Here is a 27,181-nt window from a genome sequence, read left to right as displayed (position 1 = left end):
TCTATCATGTATACATTCCTGTCAGTCTCATCCTCAACTGTACATCACTGCTGGTCTCTCTCCTTCTATGGAAACCAGTTTACTCAGAAAGGTTACGTACTACTGTAACAAAATCTAACAAAGAAGAGACTCATGCGATATGGTCCATCAGGTGCTGTTATTATAGCGCAGTACCACAATCAGTGAATATAGGTGCACTAAGGTGATTATTCTGAATTATGAAGTGGAATAATTTTTTAAAAAAATCGTTCCGCTGCATTTTTGTCAATTATGAAAAATTTAAAATGAAGTATTGATTGTCAACTGGAATGTTATTGTCACACAAAATAACCTGCAATCTGTCGTAATCGCGTCATCAGCAAAACAAAGGAGAAATATATACCATGGTAAAGACAACAGAGTATCTTGAAAAGAGGAATGAGAATAATGCTTTCGGAACTATGATTGTCCGATAAACAATTTTAAATACTTATGGTGCGTTGTAGAAAACAAACAAAGGATAAATCTGATAGGTAGATTTTAATGAGCTATTATTAGTAGAATGGACACTGTTGGATACTTTTGAAAATTGTGCAATGAATAAATTTGCACACACCCTGAGTATTGCCTGGAAATTCCCTAATAATACAAATATGAATTTTTTTATCTTAAATCACACAGCCTATTATGATAATGCAGGGTTCTTGAATAATTTTGATCAAATAGCGGGGGGGGATTTTAAATATTTTTCAGGTTTTGAGGATTGATTAAAAAATTAAAATATCAATCGCGATTGGTCCAGCTGATCTCGATCCCCCTCCATTTTTGTCAATGCAGCCTTAGGGCCGTGTAACACTTGACGATTTAGCCAGCGTAACGTGTGTGAACGTGTGGCATTACAGGTTATACTCATTGCACCATGTCTTACTTGTACTGAGCGGAACCTAGATCAAGCCATAGTAAACCGGTAGTTGATATCGATCAGTGGCTTCAACGTCCATTGATAATTCATCATGTCAACAATCATATCCGGATCACTTTAATGATTCAATCTGATATATTTGCATATTATCGAAGGGGAAATTCCAGTGGAATAAAGTGATAATCACAGTTACGTGACCTTGCAAGCCTGTGAAACAGACGCGAGATTGATCGTTGAGGGCGTGCTATACCTACCCCCCCTCTCTCTCTCTCTCTCTCTCTCTCTCTCTCTCTCTCTCTCTCTCTCTCTCTCTCTCTCTCTCTCTCTCTCTCTCTCTCTCTCTGAAGACTATTAAACGTAACTTCTTTAGAATCTCATCGCATTGACCTGACGGGATCTACTATACCTTGACAGGTTTTGTAGACGTTGCCGTTAATTAAACAAACAATAAGAGTTCTTCCTATAGTATTTGTCAACGTCTATTTATCGTTTGTAGCCGTGATCCGCACATCGTATAATGCAGAAGATTTGATTCAGTATAATTCAGTTTTGTTTTTGTTTTTGTTTTTTAATATTTCAAACGCCTGACAATAATACATTGTCTTAAATGTTAGAAGGAATTGAATCAAGGATACCTATTAAACTTACACACTTCACATTAAATACATTAAAAAAATACTATTTCCGGTAAAAATAAAATCGTGATTTATTGACTGAAATGATGCATATTGTACAAAACGACGTTTTTTAATTGACAAAATATAGACATACTTTCAAACTTCTGTTAAATATAGGCAAAGTCATTCCAAAGAGAATGTATTTCATATTGAAAGAAACGTGGCAAACAACCTGAAAGTCACTAATGATTAGTTGTGGCTGTATTACTGGTGCGATGGAAATACCATCATGTCAGAGACCTTCATTTCTGACACAGATGATTGGTATGGATATAAATATAAAGCCTGTCTTTAAAGAAAATGTGATGTTTCGGAAAGTTAATTAAAAGAAATTTAATGATTCGTGGAGATAATAAAATAGTGGAAACCTAGACCGAGTAAATAACTGTGCAAACAATTTATAAGACGTTCGCATTAACGTGCTTTTTGTGTAGTACGAGATGATGTTTGCAAATTGCAACCGTGAAAGCTGAACAAAGAGCGATACGAGCACATCATGACAAACATAAAAGATATCATGGATCAACTTAATTGGTTTAAAATTTTCCCATCAAGTAAATGAATCATCGATTAGCGAAAATATGAACAGGACTATACAAATTGTCAACGTATCTGAAATAACATCATTCTGAAAATTACTCTTTGTATTATAACAGAATTGTACTGAATAAGTAAGTATTGGAAACAGAAAGGAATTGAATCCTATCAATGAATATCTCCTTATTCCACTAGCATGCCTCACGGCGTGATGGGTTTCTGAAAAAAGAAAAAAACTGCACAATTTATTTTCGTTACAATAACACTATGATAATCAGACTGAAAAACTTTAAATTCACTTATTGAAAGACACGAAAATCGGTGAATATGTATTGTCAGAACATCAGAAAACAAGCCATGTAAATACTTTATGTCTATGTGCTCATTGTACAGTGCAGCCAATATTCTGTATTATCCTCACCTTAAATTTAGTCACACTTCTGTCATCTACACTTGGTATCAATCTGTCAAGCTAAAAGAAATTCAAGGACTTTATGGATACAGGTTAGCTATACGAAAATTAAGTTAGCTCATGAACCAGCACACGAAAATAAAAATCCAAAATTCTCATCGTAACTTTTGGAGACAATTTATTTTTGTAAGATCGTCTTCGTTTGTTGCTTAGCATTTAGCGTTGAGAAAATATTGCCTGTTAAAGTAAAGCGCATTTAGGTATTAAAGAAAATTAAACTTGCTTGTCAATCGACGGTAATTTCGGCCTGGTGAAATACTCTGAGACTCCCCGTACAATGATATTTGATTACAACTTTGACTTAAACTACAAAATTGTTACGAAACTAGTGTAACATGAGGCCAACGTTTGCAACGAACAAAATCGATTGATGATTGGCTTGACCAGCCGTATTAAAGAAAATGTTACCAACAGAAAAGCAATACATAATATATGATGAGTGGGTTTTCAAATCATCATGATGTTTTAGTAACATTATGAAAGACGTACCTGACTATCCAGGAACTCAACGTGTTGTGCTACTTGCTCCAATCTGTGATTAAACATAATAGTTAATAAATGATGATTAAATCAGACACACGCCGTGACATACATTCACCTTTTCCTTTACTGAACAATCTTTGTTGTATTTAATGTTATATTTGTAACAGTAATGAAAGATTACAGAGCTTGTCCTAAAGACGTACCATTCCAGTGCGTCTGCCGTTGTCAGCAATTGTTGGTAGCATTTAACCCATTCGGGCGATGTGTCCCCAGTATACACATGTACCATTTTCCTCGCAATTAAGTATGCTTGTGGCAGTATTGTTTGATCTGGACCAAAAGATACGTAGCAAATAATGATTCTTTGTTTTATTTTCTTTGCAAGCACCAAATAATTAGATTTTCTGCACAATTTTAAAATACTTCGAGATCGAAATATTTCCAATTAAGAGAACAAAAGCTACGAAGTACGACCAATCATATACTGAAAAATATGTGATTACTTGCCTTTCAAATGCGATATTTAACTTTGTGGTCACACTTTCGGTTGCTTTCACTTCTTTGCTTTCCATATATTTCTCCGTATTAATCAATTCAAACAAACTTAGGTTCTTTTGGTCCTCTTCACTCATACTTTGTTCTGTTTCAGACATGAATTCATGTTAAATCATATTTTAGAGCTCTCTGTATCGCACTCCCTATATCAAATTAAGAGCACATCACCGCAGCCGATTCTATTCGATCATAAAACCATGTACAAACTGCGTGTTTTTATTCTAAAGAGATAATGGCTGCTTTGTAATCGAAAAAATGTGAATTGAATGAGGTCATGTCGGATATCAATCGTATTTTGCAGTCACACCATCGTTACAAAAAGAATACATTGTTTATATTTAAAACATTATCAATAATACACCTGAATAATGAATGCATCGTTAGATAAGTTATATGCGATATCATAGAACGTACTTAATGATCCGAAGACAAGGGCTGATTTGCTTCCACAAAGTCTCGTATGCAAGCAACAAACCAGCAGCCAGATGTGGGATAATATAATGAGTGGAGGGCATAAGGTTGGACGATCTTGGTACTCTACGATCAATCCGTATCTTTGATATTTCCAGAAGATGTCAGTGTTGTCTTGTACGGCAGCGAAAGTGTAACTAAAATATAAACCATGAAGTGGTATAAATTTCAAACCCGTTAAATATTTGTGTACAAGGACATTTGACACATTATGTCTATTGGTAATGTACCTTTCAATACAGCGTATGTGAACACACAAACACACATTGATGTTGTTAGATTAGACCTGTTGAGAAGACTATTAAATGTTGTAATTGTCCTCGGTAATTATTCTTCATTTTATTTTGTCCATTGACAAACAAAGATTGCATCTACCAGAGAGAACTTCAGCAGTCTCTATCAACTTGACTATGAAATATGAAAACTCTTGAGTACTTTGTTGAGATAACTGATTTTGTTTATCTTTTAAAAATTTGTATTGAAAAATTCTATTGTAGAAAGATGTGCATTATTGACATAGACTTCCTTGTCATCTTGTATCGTTTTGAGAGAGAACTTATAGCAATTAACTGTATTGACATATGCCACAATGGGAGATAAGGTGAGTGGGAGCGGGAGGGAACAGACAGACTGAAGGACAAAAAGATGCGTATATATATATATATATATATATATATATATATATATATATATATATATATATATATATATATATATATATATATATATAAATATATATATCGAAGTATACAGATGTCCTCGTGGGAAATTACAGTGCTCGATGCTAAGCAGGGCGTTATAAATAAACAAATTACTTCAAGTACAAGGTAATGAAATCTATGAATTAAGTTTCATGCATCCTGCAATCCTCAGAGGATTGCACGATTCATGAAACTTAAGTAACATATTTTATTACTTTGTACTTAAAGTAATTTGTTGTATTAAACATACATAACAGCGAAATAGCTTGTTCTATAGTATTTTTCATATTTATATATGCAAATTATATTAATCATCACTCACCTGAACATAGCAATCAGGAGATTTAGAAGAAGTACATTTGACAGCATCATGTAAAGTGCCATTAAAACCAAGGCAAACCAACGATACTCAGAACATTTTTGTATTCCAAGATCCACAAGTGTCTGATTATCAGTACACGATTCGTCTTCTGCGAGAAAAAAAAGTAATCACCTTTTCATTTATTTGAAATAAATGCAAGAATGTATAAGATATCTGCATATATGATGAAACGTATTAAATACAAGTATACTTTACATATGCTCAGTTTTCCTTGTCCAAACCGCTTGCAATTCTTGTAAGCCATGAGGTAGACTGTGCTTCGGTGACAAATATTCGGACTCTTAATGGTTTTTGAATACTTTTCTGGTCAGCTGCGTTTTGTGCTTAGTTTAAAGCTCTTAGGGTAAGAAAAATTTCCATCGCCGTAGTTTTAAATTCTTAGATTGATAATAGAGGGATGGTGGCTATTTCGAAATTGAAAATGGGTAAATTTAAGGTAATTTGTTTCTTTAGTACCAAATTTTGCATGGTGACCCAAGACTGGTATTCTTAAAATTGAAAGAGAATGATTGGAAAGTTCGGACAAATTTAGTATTTCACTTTTATGGTGCATACTTCCTTACATGATTATACCCTTTACTTTATTGACCTACACGCCAGTAATTTTTTCGTTCACTTTTTAATCGACTTATGTCTGTTAGCATGGCCGTACTGAATGCAACTTACGCGACATTTCATCGAGAAATAGTTCACCGTATAACTGGAAGTACGGTCTGTAAAAAACTCCCGCGAATAGTGATTCTGGACTTTCCTCGCCGGGGCTTAGGACTGCTTGTGCGGCTACACCGTAGCCGACCATTATCACGAAAAGTATACCAATGAAGAAAGAGAGATCAACCATCTTAGAAGAAAAAGAAAAACACAAGAGGTGAAATACTGCATTTATGATCATTTATGATCATGAAATATTTTATACAATAATGCTACAGCTAGAACGATTGTATGAGTACCTACCATTTTTCGGATCATAATGACCTTCGGTCCAATACGTCGACTCATGGAGAAGACGTGTAACATACGGAAGTAGAAGAACCATATATCAACAGCCCAGATGTACCGTCCAATTTCGGGGGCACCAAAATATCTAGTGGCTAGACCAATGTAGAACATCGCCAAGCAAATTGAATCTACTATGTTCCAGTTGTCACTTTTAATCCAGTTCAGTAGTTTCAAGCGAGTTCCCTTAGCCTCTTGTTGAACTATCTGCAATACAATATTAATCAATTACGGATTGCGCAAAAACTGAGAACTGTTTGATCGAGACATGAAAATATCAGTGATATATTCGCTATATACATTGGTTGGAACAGGCACCGATGCGAGCTATCAACGAAAGAAAAAAATCTTTTTTGTAACTTTTCACGCCAGACTTTCACTACAGTGATACGTCGTATAATGACAATAAACATTTTCGGCAACGATTTTGACCAACTCACTTCAAGTATAAACTCGCCATCGTTCATGTATATGTGATAAACTAGAGAGAATTCCTCGTTATAAAAATTCCCATGGGTGGTTTATTGCTTAGTAACCAATCATACGACGCGATAAGACGTATGTCACGATGTTCAATATTTCCGTTGGTTGTGCACAAATAAGAGCCTCACGTAGTCATGCTCAACCTTCCTAACTGTCAAATTTTTATCATCTGGAAAATGCGTAAATGGGTTATTAGACGTGGGACAATAATAACACACCGTACCTGTCTGATTTCATCGAAAAGTAGCGACGTCACCCATACTGTTAATACAATCGCTGCACCAAAGTGAAGGTCATCGTACTTGACCAGGAGAATATAACTGAACAATAGCAGGAACACGATGTATGAAAACTATTGGAAAATAAATGTTATGTTATTAATTCAGATAAGTAAGCAAGCCATTTAACAGTCTACAGATTATCATTGTTGCTCACATATAAACTCAAAAGCCAATTGTCTAACTGCAATTTTTTGTAGTGTAATTATTTTTGTATTGATCGCCTCTTGTATCAAACAATGTCAATAGGAACATGTCTATATTTTGGACCAATGAACCTTACGTGGGTGATTCTGGACTGGCGTCTTTCCCAAAACATTTTCAAAACTAATCTAGACTTCCGAAGAATTCACTATTTTTCTTCAAAAATTTAAAAGTTCACAAGTCTCAAAGCAAAAGTATACCTGATAACAATGGTAACTCGTTGGCCAATAAAATTATACCTTCTTGGTTCGAAAGCCTAACAAAATAGATACCACTTTAGAGAAAGTCAAAATTCTGAAACTTTTAGACTATTACTTACAGTTGAATAACAGAATTTCACCACTGGACTTTTAAAAAAGTGTATCACTTTTTCAAAAACAGTAAGTCTTCTATTCACACAGATGTCGATACCGTCATTGAAATTAATTCCGTCACACAAACAACCGCCGTATTGATGTGCTTTTGTGTCGTGCCTGAAGTATTGAATGTGAGTTGTTAGCTCGGAAAGTATTTCGCAGTTGTTATCAAACGAAACACCTACATGTCTGAAACCTTTATAACCAACCCTGATAGGACTTCATAATATATGATGTTTTTTTCTGCATAGAACTCCCGGGATCTGACTGAAGATATCAACAAAAGTGTACGCATTTGGAAGAAAAATCCTTACCTTCCATTAAATAGAGATTTTACAATGACATATTTTTTTCAGTGCATTACACCACTTTTATTGCATCTAGATATGTATCACAGAATCTAAATACTAGAGAGAATGTGTTAAATTTGGAAATAAAAATTGGTACCAACAAAAGCCGACTCAGTACTTTTGGTTATAAAATATTACTCTGGTTATCTCTAAAACTCTCACGCACAGTGCAAATACAGAAAAGTAGATACTTTACTTTGATTCTTCCACAAATGTTTCCATGGCCTCTGAAGTGAACTTTGCGCTCTCCCGATACTAAAAGAGACAATTTTACAATTAGCATTGTACATTTGCCTTTCAGATACATGAGGAATGACAAGTTTTTGTGCGGTGTAAAATTAATGACCTCTCTTTTGAAGTTCAATTTCACTCTATCCGGTTCGGTTAGTGAATGACAATAGTTGAAAATCCTTGATCTACACATCTAATAATCGACTCTCTTGTATTAACTAGATGTAAATGGAGCATATATTTTCAACGAACTTTCAAGTACTGCATGGCGGTTTTAAAATTTTACGATAGACATAAAATTGAAAAAACGTAAAGTCAAATTACGATAATTTCTTGATCGTAGTCTTCATCATCAATTGCATTCGGCTCTCTGTATTTCACAATACAAAACAGCAACGGCGGACAAATGGTGCAGCAAATAATCTGTAAAGCGATGGAGAAAATGTTCATAAAAACAACGTGAGGTAATGTGAGTAGTAAAGGGAGACACTCTATCAATCTATTGATTAATTAATTAATCTATTGGATGATTTGTACAAAGAGATATTAAGGGAAATGTAAGGATTATGCAGCAACTCACGCTGAAAGTAGACGTGCGTTCTCGATCTATTTTTCCATACCAGACGATGCTGAGTAGTTCCTGCACTGCGGTGTGGGCAATGAAGTTCTTACTGCCGGCACTGACAGCCAGACGACTGCATGATGAATTTCCCCAATACGGCAGCTGACGTATAAGCAGCAGCAACGCTTGATTTTCGTTGTCATTGTAACACTGTGTCAGAATGTCACATGCTATTTGTTCGTACTCTCTGCAAAATTAGAACAAAAATCGTATTCTTATGAGACTCCATGCATTGGTAGTCTCATGGAATATTTTTAATGACAAATATTCTGTATTCTCCCTAAGGTTATCCTTTATTCTCCTTCTTCCGCTTTTATCGAGATCGAAGCAAGCTCATTACGATGAATAATTTGTCAGTCAAGTTCTCAAAGATTCTCTCTCTCTCTCTCTATATATATATATATATATATATATATATATATATATATATATATATATATATATATATATATATATATATATATATATATATATATATATATATATATATATATCACATGAACTGGCCCGTATCTCCACCTGTGTGACGTACACCAGCACAGATAAGAAATCCATATTACCGCTGTTGTACGTCATCAACCGGAACTTTTTTTCCTGCAATGGTACCGTTCGTACCACACAAAACGATTTGTCGTGATCGATGCCGTGTTCTCATGGCATTTTGACAAAAAGGTGACCCGATCAAATCAAGATATATGGAAATATGGAAGGCATGTCCAACGACATTTCGAGTCGCTAAAAAGTAAAGCTTTAGCTATTCCCAAGAATCGAATGAGGATACCGTCGATCGTTATAATGGCTCAGATAATGTAACGGCTCCAATCGTAAGGCTCAAACTTCAAGTGGACGTCATCGTACCTGGCGATCGAGGTTGGCGATAAACCCGAAATATACACCTCAACGAAAGTTCAACTTAATAAATGAGTACCGTATAATCTTCGGGAAAGCGACATAGAAGGCACAAGCATAAAGTCATTTTACGAACAACGATAAATTTCCTTCATCACACAAAATTATTCCGTCGTTTCTCGATCGGAATCAAACCTGCAGCGTATGGCAGCTTAAAGCTGTCGACCTACAGTGCAGCGCCGTAGAATCCGATGTATTTCGAAAGTTGACTCGGACAACACTCACAACAGAACAGAGTTCCCGTCAAGTAACAAAATTGGGATGTGCCTACGGGCGATATATGTGTCACAGCAAACATCAAAGTCCGTAAGACGAAAAATTGACGACCGAGATGGCCACCGGCGAAGACCGGTGACGGCAGTGCCCACTACATGTAGGATACAACTTACAAGCGTACACTCTGTGTGTCATCGATCTGAATCTTTAGGGGCTCGCCAAGGTCGTAAACTTTTGATATTTTAAAAGCCACAGCATCTCTAAGAATGATAACTACTGTTTCGATCGTGTCGTTGCATTAGTTTCATAATGGCTCATATAATTGTAAATATTCTAAGTAACTCAAAATACTATGGTTATCCGTCGCTAGCGCGGTGAGAGTCATGTCCGCCGATGGTAGACTTGCCTTGGCATCGGTCCAGCGCGAGACAATGATTGACAGGGCTCGAAATTAGCGGTAGTCCCGCGTCCACAGACTACCAACTTTTCCCTGGGGCTACCAAAGTCAATGAAATGGTAGCCCACACGGACTACCAAAGCCTGGGACGTGAAATACTTGGCGTGCGATGTCCGTCACTTTCGGACGAGCTAAATGCAGTCAACATGCAGTTTTATTTGTTTGAAGCAATTATCGTTTCATCTGTGAAGAGTTTTTTTTTCTGGTGACTATTACAATTTTCACTGCTATGTTGTTGTTTTCACAGATGCAGAGCGTTTGATACTAGAATGTTGAGTTGCTTTCCCGTGTGCAGTCTTTGCATGCCAGTTCACACTATGCTGTTGATCGGCAGCATACAAGATGTACTTGTGTCAAGTTTTGGGGTTTTGATGCTGAAATTTCACAAAACGTTCACTTCTATATCAAGAGATTGTGTAATCAGTTTGATTTGAAATAGTAATACAAAACACTGTGTCAGTTAAGCTTGGAAATCGTGGCTGAGTTTCGCTGTCTTTTATCTATGGTTGTCGATCAGTATCAATGTATTACGTTCTGTACAGAGAGACTCGGGTGTAACAAGGCATGCCAGTTCATAAATATCATGAGAATATTTTTTTCTGTTTTTCTTTACTAAAGTTACAATTTCTTTGGATGTATAAGCCGATTTAGAAAGTGATAGAAAGTGTTACAAATGTACAAAAATAAGCATAAATTAAGCGTTCTGACACATAACATGGGGTTTCTCGAGTAGAAGCCCCTAGTTTTACTGTTATTTTGTGTTGCTGAACCGGGGCTTATACTCGGACGAGTACAGTATCCCTAAGCTAAAATATTCATGGACTACCAGCCATTGTTACTGGGCTACCAACTTCAGAAAATGGTAGCCCAAGTGGACTACCAAGGTAAAAAGTTAATTTCGAGCCCTGATTGACATGCGCACGTGACCGAATCCGTATGTCTGATTGGTGGAGATACCATTTCATGTATCAAAAGTTCAGCTTAATCGGATTTATGAATGAAAGTATTCCTGTAAACATTCGCACATCTCCTGGGTGACCGGCCGCTTTACTCAATAAATGAAAGTAATCCGCGTGAGGAAAAACACAAAATAGCGATAAAAACCATGCAATTTGTTACAATAATTTTGATCCATCCACATCAAAGAAAAATAAAAAGACTGTTCATGTGATTTCGGCTCGAAGTTGTACGGCTCCGCGAAAAACACTTGTATATGATGACGTCAAACAGAGAAAAACACCATGGGATTATATATATATATATATATATATATATATATATATATATATATATATATATATATATATATATATATATATATATATATATATATATATATATATATATATATATACATATATATATATATGTTTTTGTTCATGTCTGTGTTTTGTGTGTAAAAGACGAGTACAAGAGAGAGTAAATTGAATGAAGACAGTAGCAATGATTAGAAGGCAAAAGCCATAGTCTCATAAACAACACAAAAGAAGAAAAGTCAAACCCGTACGCCGCGTTTCGTTCCATGCATACACGTGAGTCGATGTCACTCTCTCTGCTTGCAATGCATTTCAGACACTGCATAGCTACCAGTGAAGCCGCCATAGTGTCTCCGATCTCTTCCAGAAATAGCTTAGCCATGTCGTGTTGATTCTGGAACATCGACCAGAGAAACAGCTCACGTCTTGGGTTGTCGAAATATTTTTTCTCATCTGTATAAAGATATGTACAGAACACTGACTTGCAAAAGGCAAACTGATGGATACATTATTACATAATTTATTCAATGAAAGCAAGGTTTCACAAGCACGGAAAGCATCAATGTACCAAGAAAACGTCGACAATGTTTGGAGGATTAGCGAAATTGAAAGTTAACAAATAATGTAGCATGTTGATTGACAGTCAGTACCATTTTCAATAAAAGATGACTTATTGGGAAATAATTCTTACCTCCACTGTGTTCCTGTTTCATTTTTCTGTACTCTGTCGGTATCTGGTAACTGTCATCTGTCATTTGCTGGATCAAGTTACCGACGTCAACAAGAGTGAAGGCGCATTTACTCTGTTTCACATTTTAACAGAACGGAAAGACAGTTTAACTTATAGGTACATATTAAATATCGTCTTCATATTCGTTTTCGATGAACAATATCAGCCGGTATCTTAGATCTGTTTTACCACAGATCCAATATGTCATGACTTGAAAGTAACAAATCCGATTTAGAAAAGGTCATAGCAACGGTAGTTCTTTTACCGGTTCCATGATGCAGTGCGCGCCAGGGTATACAAAGCGTACGTTGCTGATCCAAAATTTAGCCGGAGGGTATATACACAAGGTAGGTTAATAATAGTCACAGTGACTATATTTTCGTCGCTGATGGTTAGAATATACAAGGAACATTATTTGGCATTGCAAATTTGTGTCCTTTTTCTGAAGCAATCAGTTGCACAACACAAATCAGTATGCTTTCGGGGTTTTTTAGTGTATATACGGTGTTTGATATTACCACTGCAATGCATTGTGGGATAATAATCGGGAAAAGATCTATTGGAAGTCGTGTACATAAACGTAAATAATCCATTCTTGTCAAACATAATCACAGTTAATCTAAAGTTACGACATAAAAGGGGATTAACTCGGATATTCATACTTTAAAATTTCTTTGGGACTTCAGTTAACTTTGATCTTCTTGTATTTCTTCATCTTAGTGGTTATATTCGTGCGTTTGGATCTTTTAGTGAGATATGTTTTGTGAACAGAAGAAGAATAAATGTTTTGGTCGAACTAAGTATGTTTCCTTAATTCCAATCGGAAGAAGAAAACTTATGGTCATTCATTTAGTCACATGATAAACCCACTATACGTATAAAGGTCATAGAAAAAGACCTTTTTACTGAATGCAAAACGAAAGTCCCCAAAGTAACTAACAAAATAGTATACCGGTTTTCGTCGTTTGTCTTTCCTTGGCTTATGCCTCTTCACTTTACTCAACAGACGATGTAGGAAACATGTTCGTTTAATCTGCAAAAGACAAAAAAAGCGCCGTGTTCCAGTTATCCGTCCACGTCAACCACGGTCTCTCATGACCATGGATGAACCAATCAAAACGACTTTAAATGAATTAATTGTTCACCCACAGCAAGCTACGGAATCTGAATAACTCCAAATCATTTTACAGCGCACTTTGTATTGCTGACCTACTTAAATATTCTCACTTAGTCATGTAACAGTTCTTAAGCGATGTAGTTGACGTACATAAATTGGGAGGTATTAGCCACTATGGACTTGAATTGCACCAAAAGGATCATGAGATACATGGGAAAGAACTATCATAAACGAATGTTACCGTGTTGTAAAGTTTTGTAAGTCTTCCAACAGTCAGGAATTCACGGAGGCAGACGCCATTTTCGATGAATAATTTCACAAACTGCACCTGGTCGCTAACCAAAGCCATGTGTAACAAAGAGTGCAAATCTGAAGACTGGAATAAAAAAGAGGGAAATAAACTCTTACATAGGGTACATATATTTTTTTCATTAAAATACATAATACACTTATTTTATTCACAGAGTCATACATTCAGCTTGTCGTTCAATGGCGCGATATTAATGTGTTCACTAGTACTTGAAAGTTGGACAAAACGTTAACCTATTGCAGTCCGGGGTAGACATACCCGATGTAAGAATTCATCTTTGTACACAAAAGGAAAATGGACAAAAACGTCACAAACAAACAAACATCAGTAATTTGTCATAAGAGTCGAGTTTTGCTCATTTTAAATTGAATGAAATTGTTTTTGTGATAATTAGGGGTTATTACACGAAGTTTGGGCGATACCGCGTCATATTCGAGTGATGTGTCCGTATTTTGACGAGTTGCGCAGCAACGAGTCAAAATACGGACACATCACTCGAATACGACGCGGTATCGCCCTAACTTCGTGTAATAACCTCTTTATCATACATGCATGCTTTGGTTATGACTGCTTTCCTACAGACGCTCCGAAATTAAAAACGAAATCAACTTGAAATCGACCTTGCTTCCTCCAGGCTGTACTTATAAAAAGTTGGTTGCTAAGGAGTGATGACAACCATATCACTTCTTGATATTATTCCGCTATCGGGCCATTCCACTTCAAAGCAGGGTTTATGGCGCACTTTTAAAGCGAACAATTTCAATATTACGATGTCGACACAAGTTTTCACAATTTGAAGAAGATGTATTTTAGTTTAAAATGACGTTGGATGTAAAACATAGACTGGAGTGTGTAAAATTGGTGTGTTTTCGTGTTTTGATACATAACCTCATCCCTGCGACGGTGAAAGTTATGAGGCCGACAAAATCGCGTGCGTTAAAATACTCGCGCCACGCCAGCGTTCGATTTCGAAATCGATCGAGTATGAACAGCTGAGTGCATGGAGCAAGCAGCTCTGCGACATCTATGAATGCACAGTGGATATATACCCGTACCTGTCCAGTCACTTTATCTCGAAGAATTTTACATGTCCTCAGACGTCAAATATGCCGAATATACCTTCTTAGTAAGCGGATTAGGGAAAACATGAAGTGAGTACACTGTAAGCTGTAGTGTCGTAACTCGTTTGTGATTTTGTTGCTGTACGAATAAAACATTTCAAAGGTATTTCCGTCGTCTGCTCGTATATTTTCGTTCCTGGCTTGCCTTAATAGAACTAAACTTCCTTTAACAACCTAAGCGAAAGTTTGACTTTCCCTAGATCTTACATTGTATCTGAAACCCGCACCGCAGTGGTGCCGCCAGACACGATCATGACCTGTGAATCTCACTGACAGGTGCAAATCGGAAATATTATGTGCACCTTGAACCTTGTCTGTCGCGAGTATTTTCAGTGCGGTTGTAAACGATGTAATTCACCGCCCAGATACTTAAGCTCATCAACAGGAAACTTGTCGTAAAGCGGTTCTATCATGATACACGGTCAACCGATATCTTACATGTAATCTTCAGCAGCGTAGACGACATGAAAACACTGCACCGCCACGGGGCCGGCCGTGAACAATGACAGGTTTCGGCAAATGATACAAATTTTCAATACGTTTGTTTGTATGTTTTTGGTACAACTGTACTTGTGTCTAAGTGCAATGCCCATGAAGTCACTGCAAACAACAAAATTTTTAACATAATCATAATGACGTTTCGGATTGTCATTTGTCTTATTCGCTCAGCTGTTTTATATGTACATATACCAACGAAGGTCACGCGTACGTGTCGCTGTAATAAGTAGTTCGGTTACAGTGAAAATATAATTCGTGTTTTCACTAGTTAAAATATGGGTTCATATCAGTACCGTCTGAACAATAGAAGAATGGCAATACAGGCATAGCATGTATGATAATGTGTAATATTATATGCATTTACCTCATATATAAATCTAAGGAGAGTTTATTGACAAATGTGTGCGTATCGCCATAAAGCATTAGAATACGCGACAATAAAAATCTCGATAAATGATACAAAGCGAAGGTAGGTACCTTTACTTTCTTTACCGACTTTGACATGACACTTTCAGCAATGTCGATTCTGTTGAATGCCAGGGCAAGGCGCAACTGTTCCATCTGGTCGGCCCGTTTTGCTATGATGACAAAACGCAAACGCCAAGAATCTATTACTACTGTATAGGTTTATGACAAAACATATTTTCAGTGATGTATTCGAATCGCGTAAATGAAAACCAAAACGATTTAACTCACAATTGACTTTTTCCCGTTTATCCCACAGAGCATTGCTGTAACTGTATCAGACATCCTATATACACTCAAAATATATAAAAAAAAAACATACTGATTTTGTGATATACGGCAGTTTGTTAAACAAGAATGACACAAATTTGCAATGCCAAAAATGCCGCATGTATTTTGTATCCATTGGCCATGAACATATAGGTCAGCGCGTAGCCTGTCTTCTGTGAGAAACATACTCTGCGTGTACTCTACGTTAACGACTGTAAAAGTCATATGCGTAAAGTACGCTTCGTATATCCTAGTGCGCACTACTGCTTCATGGACACGTTAAAATCTATTCCCGTAATAGTTTTGCGGCATTCTTTTCATAATTAAAATGAGTTTAATCGTATCACGTATCCCAAAAACACTCACCCTGAACAACAGCATTCAATATGGCCAAATCTATGTCCTTCGATGACCCTTTGTTTTTCAGTTCATATATCGTGAAAAGATCTCTTTTATTTATACATCTGTTGACAATTTTCACGACATCTGTAATTTCGGTCGACTGGGCTTTTAATGTTTCTTCCACATTTTTCCTGAGGTGGCTGAAACAGTTAAACAGTAAGAATTAATAAAAGTGTGTACCGAACCAAACACTATCAGATAGAAAAGGCAAGAACAAGCGCTATTTATTATGTGTAAAGTGGCCGACTTTTCAATTTAATATAACGTTTTGCATAATACATTAAAGTTTCATATACCGATTGAATAGTGCTCGTTATCAGTAAATGTTGATAACTTTCAACAGGTATCAGTGCTCGAAATCAATGGCAAGGAAATGCTGATGTGGAAGACGGTGATTTATCTTCCAGTTGTTTTATGAAGACGAGTAAGAATGATTTCTTCGTGCGTTGTTCGCTATGTATTCGTCTGTGGCAGTACTAAAAACATGAAGTCAGACATGTACATTATGCTGCACAACATTCGCAAACCCATCTAAGCTCATGTTACTCCGACTCCCAATATCACATCTGTCAGTATAGATTTAATTTTCACCTCATGTAGAAAGTGGTCTCTTTTTCTTCTGTATCTTCTTTGCACTTGTCCGGTGCGTTTCTTATTGCCCACGCCAGTAAATCGGCTGCTCGACCAGAACCTCCAATGATGACGGTTGGCGTGGCATTCTCCACAGCACTAACAACTTCTTTCAAAGTACCAATACCGCCCTCAAACACCAAACAGACTATGGGTATCGTCATTTTACTCTCTTTCTCTATTTTGGATAAACAAGAAGAAACGTGTAAAATAATGTCGCCTTTTGAAGCAAAGGAATGTGGAACATGGAATAATACCTTTCTTTGAGGATATCACTATATAATATTATATTATTGGGTAAATGGTCATCGAATGTGAAAATAACAAGTCCTTCAACTTTTTTCACTCCTAAATTAAATTTTCAAGGGCCTGTAGATGATATACAGTGCAAAAATTTGAACATTCTCACTGTTTAAATATGAATCCTTACTGACAAATGTGAAAATATGCGGAGTAACATGAGCTTAGATGGGTTTGCATTTACAATTTTAGATACCGTTAACTTGAATATTAGAATAAAACTTATTTTAAAATATACAAATTCATAGTTTCAATACGTCAGTAGTAATTGAAAATGCACGCAGTTTTACCTGATCGATGATGGTGCTCAGAAATTGCCTTTTCTATTTTGCCGCGGAGTTCCGTCCCTGTGTCGTAATTATGAACAGTGCCATCGTCGACCAAGATAAAATGTGAATGGTTTGGGTCAAGTGAAGATTCATATCCTTGGGTGTATTCCACGCGGTAACTTACAATGTTTGATGATGTATATGTCTGAAATTAAAGTTGACCTTCATAAGAAAATATGACAGTTTAAATACAACAATCGCAATGATATTTGAATCAATGATCCCAGAGAGTCACTAATGTTTGGTTCGGTTGTTCTGTTCTGCTACCTTCAAATGTGAATTCTGTCATGACCTAAAAGCACAGTTCAGAAGACAGTTACAAGATAAATCCTGTTTTAATTCGGAATTATTAGAACAGCTCAATCATACAAGTACCGGTTTTAATTAAACTCCCCCATACTTGCCTGATTATGTTTATTGATAAGGTCATTGCGTCGGTGTACCACACCCCAGGGTGTGATGCCAATGTTCACGATCTGTTTTCTACCGTATGACCCGCTACCAAGAGTGTAGTCACGTACTGCCTCTCCGACGTGCTTCATCACACCGGAATGGGTGCCTCCTGTGATGATCCAAGCGTCTGAAAAGAAATTTTGTCCGTTTTAAGGATATTTGGAGACACTAATATCGGTTAAATGTGTAGCTCATGTTCACGACCCCAGTATGATCTTATACGGAAATTCTTACTTTTTACTAGTGGCATGTTGCACTCAAAGTTAAAAATTCTTTCTACAGGATAAGTACAATTTTTGCTTGAAAAAAGGTATAAGAGGCAATCAGTAAGGGCCATGCATGGTCAATAAAATTTCCTATCTCGTCGTAGAGGGCGTGCATACATGCGAAAGTGCAAAGGAAGACATCGTAGGCTCCTGTTGCCGTCCACACATAGAAAAAAATCGGACCGAATAAAAGATTTGATACGCGTGGGAGAGTTACAGGACACAAATGCGAATTATTTTTCACACCAAACTACCTCGAAATACATTGGCTTTTACCGTTTATGGCCTGAACGTAACGGTAAGAAAACACCTGAATAGTTGATGAACCATGATCATAAATAACAAAATGTAAAGTTCACTAATTTTCCAGAAAGTTTGGCTTTCAAAGCGGGTCTGATATACGTTACGCAAATGTGTGTGTGGTCTTATCAAAACACCGTTTGACAGTGATTAAGTTACCAAATAACCATGCAGGTACGGGACCATAAATAGTTTGGATATCAAGACCACTTCAATAAAACTACCTGCACCATAAGTGGACAAGTCATCATATAAGTAGAAATAAGGTGAGTTATCTTCCCTTGCAAAGAAACTGAAAAATCTCAGCAGAAAGATTCCTAATAATGCGACGTATTGTATGCCTTACTTGTACTCAGCGCCACTTTGGTCAATCCAGAACGGAACACACTCTTCAATTTCGGAGTCATCGTAAAATCTTTGGCACCTCCAGTTACCGATATCAAAAGATTCGGCAGTTTCAAATCCCAATAGTTTAACATCAGGTCCACAATCTTATCCGGGTCACTTTGATGATCCAATCTGATGTACTTGAATGTGAGAAAAGAAATCTATGCGCAACTCATCGACGAAACTAATTGCTTTAAGAACATAACATAACAATATGTATGTAACGATGAGATTTTGTTTAAATAAAACTGACGAATTGGGGGGCAGACAAAACTTCATATCTGATTTTCATGAGATGCATGACAATGTCCCTTTCCTTGTTGGTGTTAAAACTGCATTGACAATGACGTCGACGCATTTCTCAGAAATCGATACAATGTGTCTCTATGTACTAGTTATCGGTATATTCAGTCCAAAATGGAAAGAGTCGAAGGGACAGAATTACTTTTGCTGGTCTTGTACTGTATCCTGGAAATTCAATTTCACCGTAAGCATTGGTTTTACTGGTCGTAGTGCTCCAAATATTTTCGTTCGCATCGGGGTGATAACGGTCTTCATGGTCAGACCGTTTTCTTCCGCAGTGACAGACGCCCTCATCAGATCTATACAACAAAAATAAGACGAAAACCACTAAAAGACTGATGAGAAGGAAACCAATTGAGGCTCAACACAGGCCAAAGGTCAAACAAATAATTGATAGATAGTCAAATAAGACAATGGCATTACAAGTATCTCCTAGAAATATTTTATTATTTACTCTTCCTTTTTAGTCCCTTGCCAAAGACATTGAATCTTACCCAAAATTCATTCCATTGTTCTCAGAACGAGCCACATACTTCGTACAGAGTCTCATGTTGAAGTCAAGTGTCTTCATTGCCTACAGAAAAACAATACAGTGATTTGCAAGAATTCAGTAAGGTAAAGCGATCTAATGTTGACCTAAATATCGCTGGTGTTTCCGAGTACATCCGTGGTAGTTCAATGAGTAAGCTCAATATTGAAATACACAACACAAACAACAACAACAACAACAACAACAAAAAGCCAAAAACAACAACTACTACTACAACTACAACTAACAAATAGTAATAATTACAACAATATTAAAAAGATCAGCATAATCGTCCTTACAATAATCTTGTGATGATGATGATGATGATGATGATGATGATGATGATGATGATGATGATGATGATGATGATGATGATGATGATGATGATGATGATGATGATGATGATGATGATGATGCCTTGGTGGTGGTGCTGGCTGTGAAAGTTCAGTTTTGTGGGTGGAATTGGAATTGGTCGGATTTCATTTAGATCTGATTGGCTGTCAATCTGTTAGATCTGTTACTCGGCATGATTCTAATTGATATTGTTGGAGGGATAATGCTTTCTTGTTCAATAATATATTGATACATGAACCTACCGCTAGTCGTTCGCCTTGATTAGATGTTCTGCCCAGCCTTGGCCGTACGGCCTGCCATTTTTCAAGCTTCGTTGCCATAGTTTCCTAGCTGTCCTAGCTTCTGTCTTCTTCTCAATGCTACAGTATTAACATAAATTACTGTTATATGGTGTGAAATTTGTGATACCATGTAGAGTTGACTTTAAGCGCTGTATGAGGCAAAATGTTCTTACCTGAAAATGCAAACGTCAACGATTATTATAGTGCATGAGAGGTACGTAAGGCAATTGCCATTTAGTCGCAAGCAGAATTCGTTAAGCGTCGCATCGAATAGCACTGAGACAATTAGTGTTTATTTCGCGTGTCTCAAGAAAAAGTAGAAACGATTGACAACATCGATATCCTTTGTACAGTGAGCAGTATAACCAATAGGACATTGCCATGGCGATTGCAAATATTTCAACAGAAATTTCCTGCTTAAAACGGGCAATTATTTGACTGCACATTTAGCGCTGAGGTCCCTAGCATTGGTCATATTTTGAAAACTTGCTGATACCACTGTTGAGAGATTAAGGCGTCAATAAAACAATTGCTTGTAATAAAACTTCAGCAGTGTTTACGCTGAACTTTGAAACGATTTTGCCAAGAGATACCGCCGTCTAATCATTAAATCGGAATAGAGTTTGATGACTTCAATGAAAGGTTGGAAACATAAATTTGCAACTGTAGACGATCCCCTTCTCCCTTGTGTATGAACAAAGTCGTTAGTCGTTTGCCAACATCGGTGCAGCTAATACTTTCACACCTTATCAGCCACTACAGAATTGTTCAGTCTTGACAGTAATCCAAGTTGGTGATCCATATAAGTGTACTAATAGAGGGGATTTAGGGTGTAATTGTATTCCTTGAAATACTACACCGAGATAGTGATAGGGTGGCTATAGTGGGAGGGACCGTGGATAGACACAAACTGACTCTGTTCAAGCCAGTTTTACATTATATATTACCTTGACAGTACTATGGAATTTGGCACCGCCATCGGCTTATACGGGGGAAAAATCGCCATGTCAAATTCGATTTAAGCCAGATATCCGACTTGTCGTATGGATAAATCAAAGTATATATAATTTTACACTTGGTTATTCTACAAAAGAGAAATGAGCAGCTTGTTTGTTTTAATGTTCTGAGGTGCTTTTTTTAAATAAACGCATTACTTTTTTATACTCACGCGCGTATTCATACTTAGAGTCCGTCTTACGGTCGCAAAATTTGCACCAGCTGAATTTGATGTTTCAAATATCTTCTTGTCGCCGAAGACTGACTATTGGACGGCTGGAAGGACAGTAAGGAAGCTTTCAGTAATTACAGGGGGTGGGCCAGGGGAATTAGGGGAGGGTCACTTTTTAGAAAACAGCTCAAGGGGGAGGGTCACTTTTTATAAACCTTTCTTGGGGGAGGGTCATTTTGACAGAAGCTTATATTATGGCCAAAACTTTGATTGTCCATGTGATATTTCCTGAATAGCAAATCACCAACAAAATACGTACACATTATACACAAGTTTCACAAGCAAAGAAGATGCAGTGGTATCCTACATTAAACACTTTGAACAGTTAAAACTGATAAAAGACAAGCGACAAAAACATATGAAGAAGTTGATTTCTCGCAAGGTTCCAATTTATATTGTAAGATTTTTACTCATTTGGTATCGGACGCAATCTATTATTATTCGTTGGGGTGATTGCATTTCATCTGGATTTACTGTTACTAATGGTGTAAGACAGGGCGGTGTCCTATCCCCAAACTGTTTAATGTTTATAATGATAACTTGAGTGCTTTGCTTGTAAAATCTCAAGTAGGCTGTAATATCGGTGGAACGTTTATAAACCATTTAATGTATGCCGACGACATTTGCTTGATATGTCCTTCTGTCAAAGGGACGCAGAAATTGATAGATATTTGTAGTTCTTATGGTACCACTCATGACATTGTTTTCAATACAAAGAAAACCGAATGCCTGTGTGTCATCTCTAACAAATCTAGAGTTGTACATTTTCCTAAAGTTTACATAAATGGTATACAAATCGCATTTGTAGAAACTAAGAAGTATTTGGGCTGTCTTCTGACGTCTCACTTTTTAGACGATGCAGATATTGATTGTCAAAAGAGATCATTCTGTGTTTCAGCTAATATGCTTATGAGGAAATTTTCGCTATGTTCTTTAAGGGTAAAATGTATGATTTTAAAGCCTATTGTTACCAATTGTACGGATCTCACCTTTGGTTTAGATATTCCCTTGGGGCTATGATGAAACTGAGAGTTGCTTATAATAATGCTGCCCGTATTTTTCTGGGATACAGAAAGTTCAGTAGTGCAAGTTCCATGTTTGTTTCAAACGATCTGTATAATTTTGACAGTTTACTCAGAAAACAAATGTATGGCTTTATGGTACGAATATCTATATGTGATAATGTAATTATTCAGCAAGTGAATCAGTGCTTGAATTTCTCATCTGAATTACGCAAGTTTTGGATTGATTCTCTTTTCTAGTGAGATAATGTTGGCTGTCAGCACCCTCTCCGGTGCTTTATTCCAAGTGTCTTTAAGTTTATTCTTTCATTCTGTAATAGTGTTTCTATGGACAATTGATGTCCGATTTAAAGAGAAATAAATAAAATAAATAAATAAATATGCAACAGGTGGAAAAGTGTATATCAATTATCGAATGAAAATGCAAAGATATTGTCAATTTTTATATTGAAAAACATTGTGCATAGTTCTCTCATAGACTACCATGTACAGTAAACCTTTTATTCATTGAAATTCCAAAATCAAATTTCTTGCACAACCATGGACTTGTAACCACTCTAGTCTAATCAAGAACAATAATGTAAATAATCAAGCATACATAAATGCACAGATTTATCTAATTTTGTACTGAAAAACAATTATTCATAGTTTCATCATAGACCCCCATGCATAGTGAATCGACATTTTGGTGAAATTCTAAAATCAAATTTTTTACACAACTACAGGCTTGTAACCACTCTAGTCTAATCAAGAACATTAATATCAATAATCAAGAGTACACAAATGCAAAGATTTACCTGTTTTTGTGTAGAAAAAAAAAATCATAGTTTCATCATAGACACCATGGATAGTGAACCAACTTTTTAGATGAAATTCAGAAATCAATTTCTTCTACACGAATGCACATTTTACTTCCCAATTCAAGCAAAGTACATTTAAATACATTATCAAACATATATAATATACAGATATAGCATGTTTTGTGGGGGAAATTGTCAATAATTTGCCTGATAGACTCCATGTATTATGATTTGATATTTTTGGATGAAGCACTAAATCAGTCACATCTTGCCTTCTTATAGTTGCACAAAATATGGTGACCCTCCCTCAAATGTATGAAATACCATATCTCTTCAAAAATTCTTGCGTGATAAATTGCGACTGTCCCTCCAAAAACACCAGCCCTCCCCTCTGTAATTTGTCCTTAACATGACAGTTGAACCAACTGTTATGTAAATTTGCTGATACTGTTTCAGTTATTCCTGGGGAGAATACCGCAGTGGTTGGGGGTCAAGTATTAGAATGTCGGACAAGGGGGGACACATTTTAGGCAGGAGGATAGGGGGAGGGTCACATTTTACGGTACAGGTGTGCGCGAAATTCCCCCGGCCCACCCCCTGTAATTACTGAAAGCTCCCTAAGCAGAGAATGTGTGGCCACAAACAACGAACAGAGAGCTGTCTGCTGATGTGAAACAGGCGATTAGGACAATAACTTTGTGTTGAAAACAGGATAGAAGCAGATAAGAATATTATATGAAACTTCTGAACTAAGAGTAACATTGAAGTAAACAAGTGAAGCGAAAATGGTCGCCCACGCCACAACCATTGTACTGACATAGACATGTCCAGACAAAATAGACTCATAATGTGTTGGCTACGGGTGAAAACTATTTTTACTTTCTTCAATCATTATACGACAAGTACGCGAAGTCTGAGAGTCTGTTTGTAGAATGAGAGTGGATGAACCGATTCAAATTCATTAGAAACAAAGGACATACATGACTACCCACAGTCTCTGTTTTGCGGAATACATTACCTTTCTTGCCAATGAAGCGTTCTACCGTAAATGATGTAACGTGTCACTGTTTGTCCCTGGCAGGAAAGTGGGCAGTGGAATCGAAAAAATCGCTAGAGCAATCACATGATATCTCGTAGCTAGTGGACGCAGTTGACGCCAACGTTTAATTCGGCAGGTTTTATCATACTGACCAACATATACCACAAAAATACAGTTTCAACTCTTTCACAGCGCATAAAGATTTCGACCGAGGTTTGGTTTCTAAAATACCTGCTTTCACGGGTGGCAGCATCCCGTGAGAAGCTTTCTTATGTGTATGAGAGCGGTCAAATGAGGTCATCAAAGAAGAGCAGCCCAACGGTTTCCGAAAGTCACGATAAGGTTGCGTCACAAATACTTTGAATGAGGGCTGTTAATTTTACTTGAAGATCTATTGTCTTTATTTCCACATCAATGCAAGTTATATGACTTGACCAGTCTGATAGGCTTCTAAATTCTCAAGTCTACGATGATAGGGACAAGTTATCCCTAAAAGTGATCATAATGAAAGTCAATAGTTCTTAAGAAATTTGACATATTGTTGAAAGGTGAGGACAGGACCTCTAGAAATATACAAGATTTTTACACAGTCGTCACCCTATCGGTGGTTTAACTAAAGCATGACTGTGAGTAAGGAAGTGTCAATATTGCGTTGTCTACGCAGAACGTTACGGTTCAATATTTAATGCACTGTGTTTGCATATTGATGCTATAATTTCCTGCACATACTTCTATACGTTTTGACTTAGGGGGATTTTACATAAAGTTAAACGCTATTCAAAGGTGAAAAAACACAAATTTAAAGGAAATTTGTACTGATAGAATACTAAAAGACACTATTTCTGTTTCCTCTTCGGGCACGTTGATCATTAGCCTATCAACTGCTCCCCTGCATAGCCAAACGTCTCATGTGAATTATACAAACCCCTTCCTCGGCGAAGACTAGTGTGAGTGTAAACTGCCTTGTTTCATATGATTAGCCACCCCTTCAATAAGTTTCTCACTTTGCAAAATTAGTGCTTCCGATTTTTGATGGTACGAAACAGACACGGACCTTAACATTTGTGAAATGTGTATCTGTCCATTTCGCTATATTTACATTTGACCCGGCTGAGAATATTTGTCATAGGACTTTGAACAGTGTCGTAAAGATACAGTATAAGTACACAACAACCTGAAAGCGCAGAGCTCTGGACTGGGATGTACTACAGAGAGTATAAGAGGGGCTGGACAGATGAACTGAAGTTCTGTGACTTTACCTTGTCGTCGATGGAGCTCTTTAGTATGCCATGTTGGAGAGGTCGCCGTCCGATGAATGTAACCCTTTCTCCGATGCAAAATGATACCGAAGGGCCCCTCACGTGTGAGCGATTATTGTAACAACAAAGCGAAAGGGGTGTGGTTGCCTATAAAAGAAGCGGCGCCTCGCATGTTCTGTCGTGTATGACGGCATTACACCGAACCATTAGGTCGGCCAATGATACCAAACGTAAACAAGTTTAACAAACTTGTGGGATAACACATTTTGCACAATGTGTTTGCTGCATTGTAGTATAGACACGTTGATGTTGACACTATAACATAAAGCAAAATCTTGTTCACTGAAAGAAACGTTTTTAGAAACTGCTCAAGGTCAGGTCAGGTCAGGTCAGGTCAGGTCGACTCTACTTCTTCGGTGATTGAATAGCGGGACATGCCCCCTCGACTTTGTTGCCAACGTTGTCTACAACACCGATAACGGGGAAGGCTCAGGTTGTTCTGCCGCAGGTACCGTCAACTAAGCTGTTCGTGCAAAGAAAGGTGTTCGTGCGGCGTTTTTCAGCGGGCGGGCAATTTTCAAAACTAATCAGCAGGCGGGGAGAAAAAAATCGATATTTACTGTGGGAGGAGAAGAAATTTCATTACTTTTCAGCTGGCGGGGAGAAAGTTTTTTGACAGGGGAAAGCCGTACGGGCTGACGGCTGATAGAACTTAAGGGGAAATTAAGCGTCTAACTTAGAGGGGAGCAATGTTCCAAGGTATACTGCTAGCTGCTGGCGTAGTTTTGTGTTGATCTGTGATGCCTAGTGGGTATCTAATGAGCAATGGGGAATTGTAGAAGTGGGGAGAGGGCTGTGGGGAGCTTGAATTGTTGTGGGGAGTGAGGAGCTGGCAGACCATAGGTACTGGAGGGCAGTGGGCATCAAAATTCAGTGGGAGGGCATATTTTCCGTGTATGCCAGTGGGAGAGCAGTTACGAACAGCTCTACTTTCCACTCCAAATTTTAGGACAAGGTCAAAAATAAGTAAAATCGGTATATCAGCCTTCAAAACATGTCTTGTGATGATTTTGCGAAATTCATGAAATTTACCAGTTGGCGGCACCTGATGCCGTTCATGTCCGACGGGCAAAAGTTAAGACAGATAATCTTTGGAGGAAAAACACCAAGCCACCAGAGAACTGACAGTGGTGTCACGCAGGTTCCGTTGATACCATGATTGGTGGATACACGCGTTTGATTTCATCTAAT

The 27,181-nt window shown here is 37.2% G+C and overlaps 1 protein-coding gene across 4 annotated transcripts in view; it reads right to left on the bottom strand.

Annotated features, from left to right (window-relative positions):
* Positions 1-1,582: 1,582 nt before the first annotated feature.
* LOC139116705 (transient receptor potential cation channel subfamily M member 2-like) overlaps positions 1,583-27,181 on the bottom strand; it is a 29,201-nt gene continuing 3,602 nt past the window's right edge. Inside the window, exons 1-27 of one of the 4 annotated variants that reach the window (XM_070679302.1) lie at positions 25,931-26,075; positions 20,544-20,660; positions 19,913-19,992; positions 19,561-19,717; positions 19,075-19,255; positions 18,114-18,289; positions 17,671-17,854; positions 17,042-17,258; positions 16,415-16,590; positions 15,806-15,891; positions 13,626-13,760; positions 13,220-13,300; positions 12,229-12,340; positions 11,789-11,990; positions 8,658-8,886; positions 8,402-8,500; positions 8,043-8,101; positions 7,460-7,613; positions 6,882-7,010; positions 6,134-6,382; positions 5,846-6,020; positions 5,120-5,267; positions 4,040-4,233; positions 3,578-3,710; positions 3,077-3,119; positions 2,537-2,587; positions 1,583-2,334 (exon numbers count right to left, since the gene is read on the bottom strand). In XM_070679302.1, coding sequence (XP_070535403.1) covers positions 2,317-2,334; positions 2,537-2,587; positions 3,077-3,119; positions 3,578-3,710; positions 4,040-4,233; positions 5,120-5,267; positions 5,846-6,020; positions 6,134-6,382; positions 6,882-7,010; positions 7,460-7,613; positions 8,043-8,101; positions 8,402-8,500; positions 8,658-8,886; positions 11,789-11,990; positions 12,229-12,340; positions 13,220-13,300; positions 13,626-13,760; positions 15,806-15,891; positions 16,415-16,590; positions 17,042-17,258; positions 17,671-17,854; positions 18,114-18,289; positions 19,075-19,255; positions 19,561-19,717; positions 19,913-19,992; positions 20,544-20,621 — 3,546 coding nt within the window. In that variant the 5' untranslated portion in view covers positions 20,622-20,660; positions 25,931-26,075 and the 3' untranslated portion in view covers positions 1,583-2,316. Of the gene's footprint in view, positions 2,335-2,536; positions 2,588-3,076; positions 3,120-3,577; positions 3,711-4,039; positions 4,234-5,119; positions 5,268-5,845; positions 6,021-6,133; positions 6,383-6,881; positions 7,011-7,459; positions 7,614-8,042; positions 8,102-8,401; positions 8,501-8,657; positions 8,887-11,788; positions 11,991-12,228; positions 12,341-13,219; positions 13,301-13,625; positions 13,761-15,790; positions 15,892-16,414; positions 16,591-17,041; positions 17,259-17,670; positions 17,855-18,113; positions 18,290-19,074; positions 19,256-19,560; positions 19,718-19,912; positions 19,993-20,543; positions 20,661-25,930; positions 26,076-27,181 lie in introns of those variants that run through there. The other 3 variants (XM_070679301.1, XM_070679300.1, XM_070679303.1) reach the window with 3 other exon arrangements.

Source organism: Ptychodera flava, chromosome 18 (genome assembly GCF_041260155.1).
Source record: "Ptychodera flava strain L36383 chromosome 18, AS_Pfla_20210202, whole genome shotgun sequence".
In the NCBI taxonomy this organism is placed as follows: domain Eukaryota; kingdom Metazoa; phylum Hemichordata; class Enteropneusta; family Ptychoderidae; genus Ptychodera; species Ptychodera flava.
The sequence above is the reverse complement of the archived record's forward strand: the minus strand, read 5'-3'. Positions and strand labels throughout refer to the sequence as shown.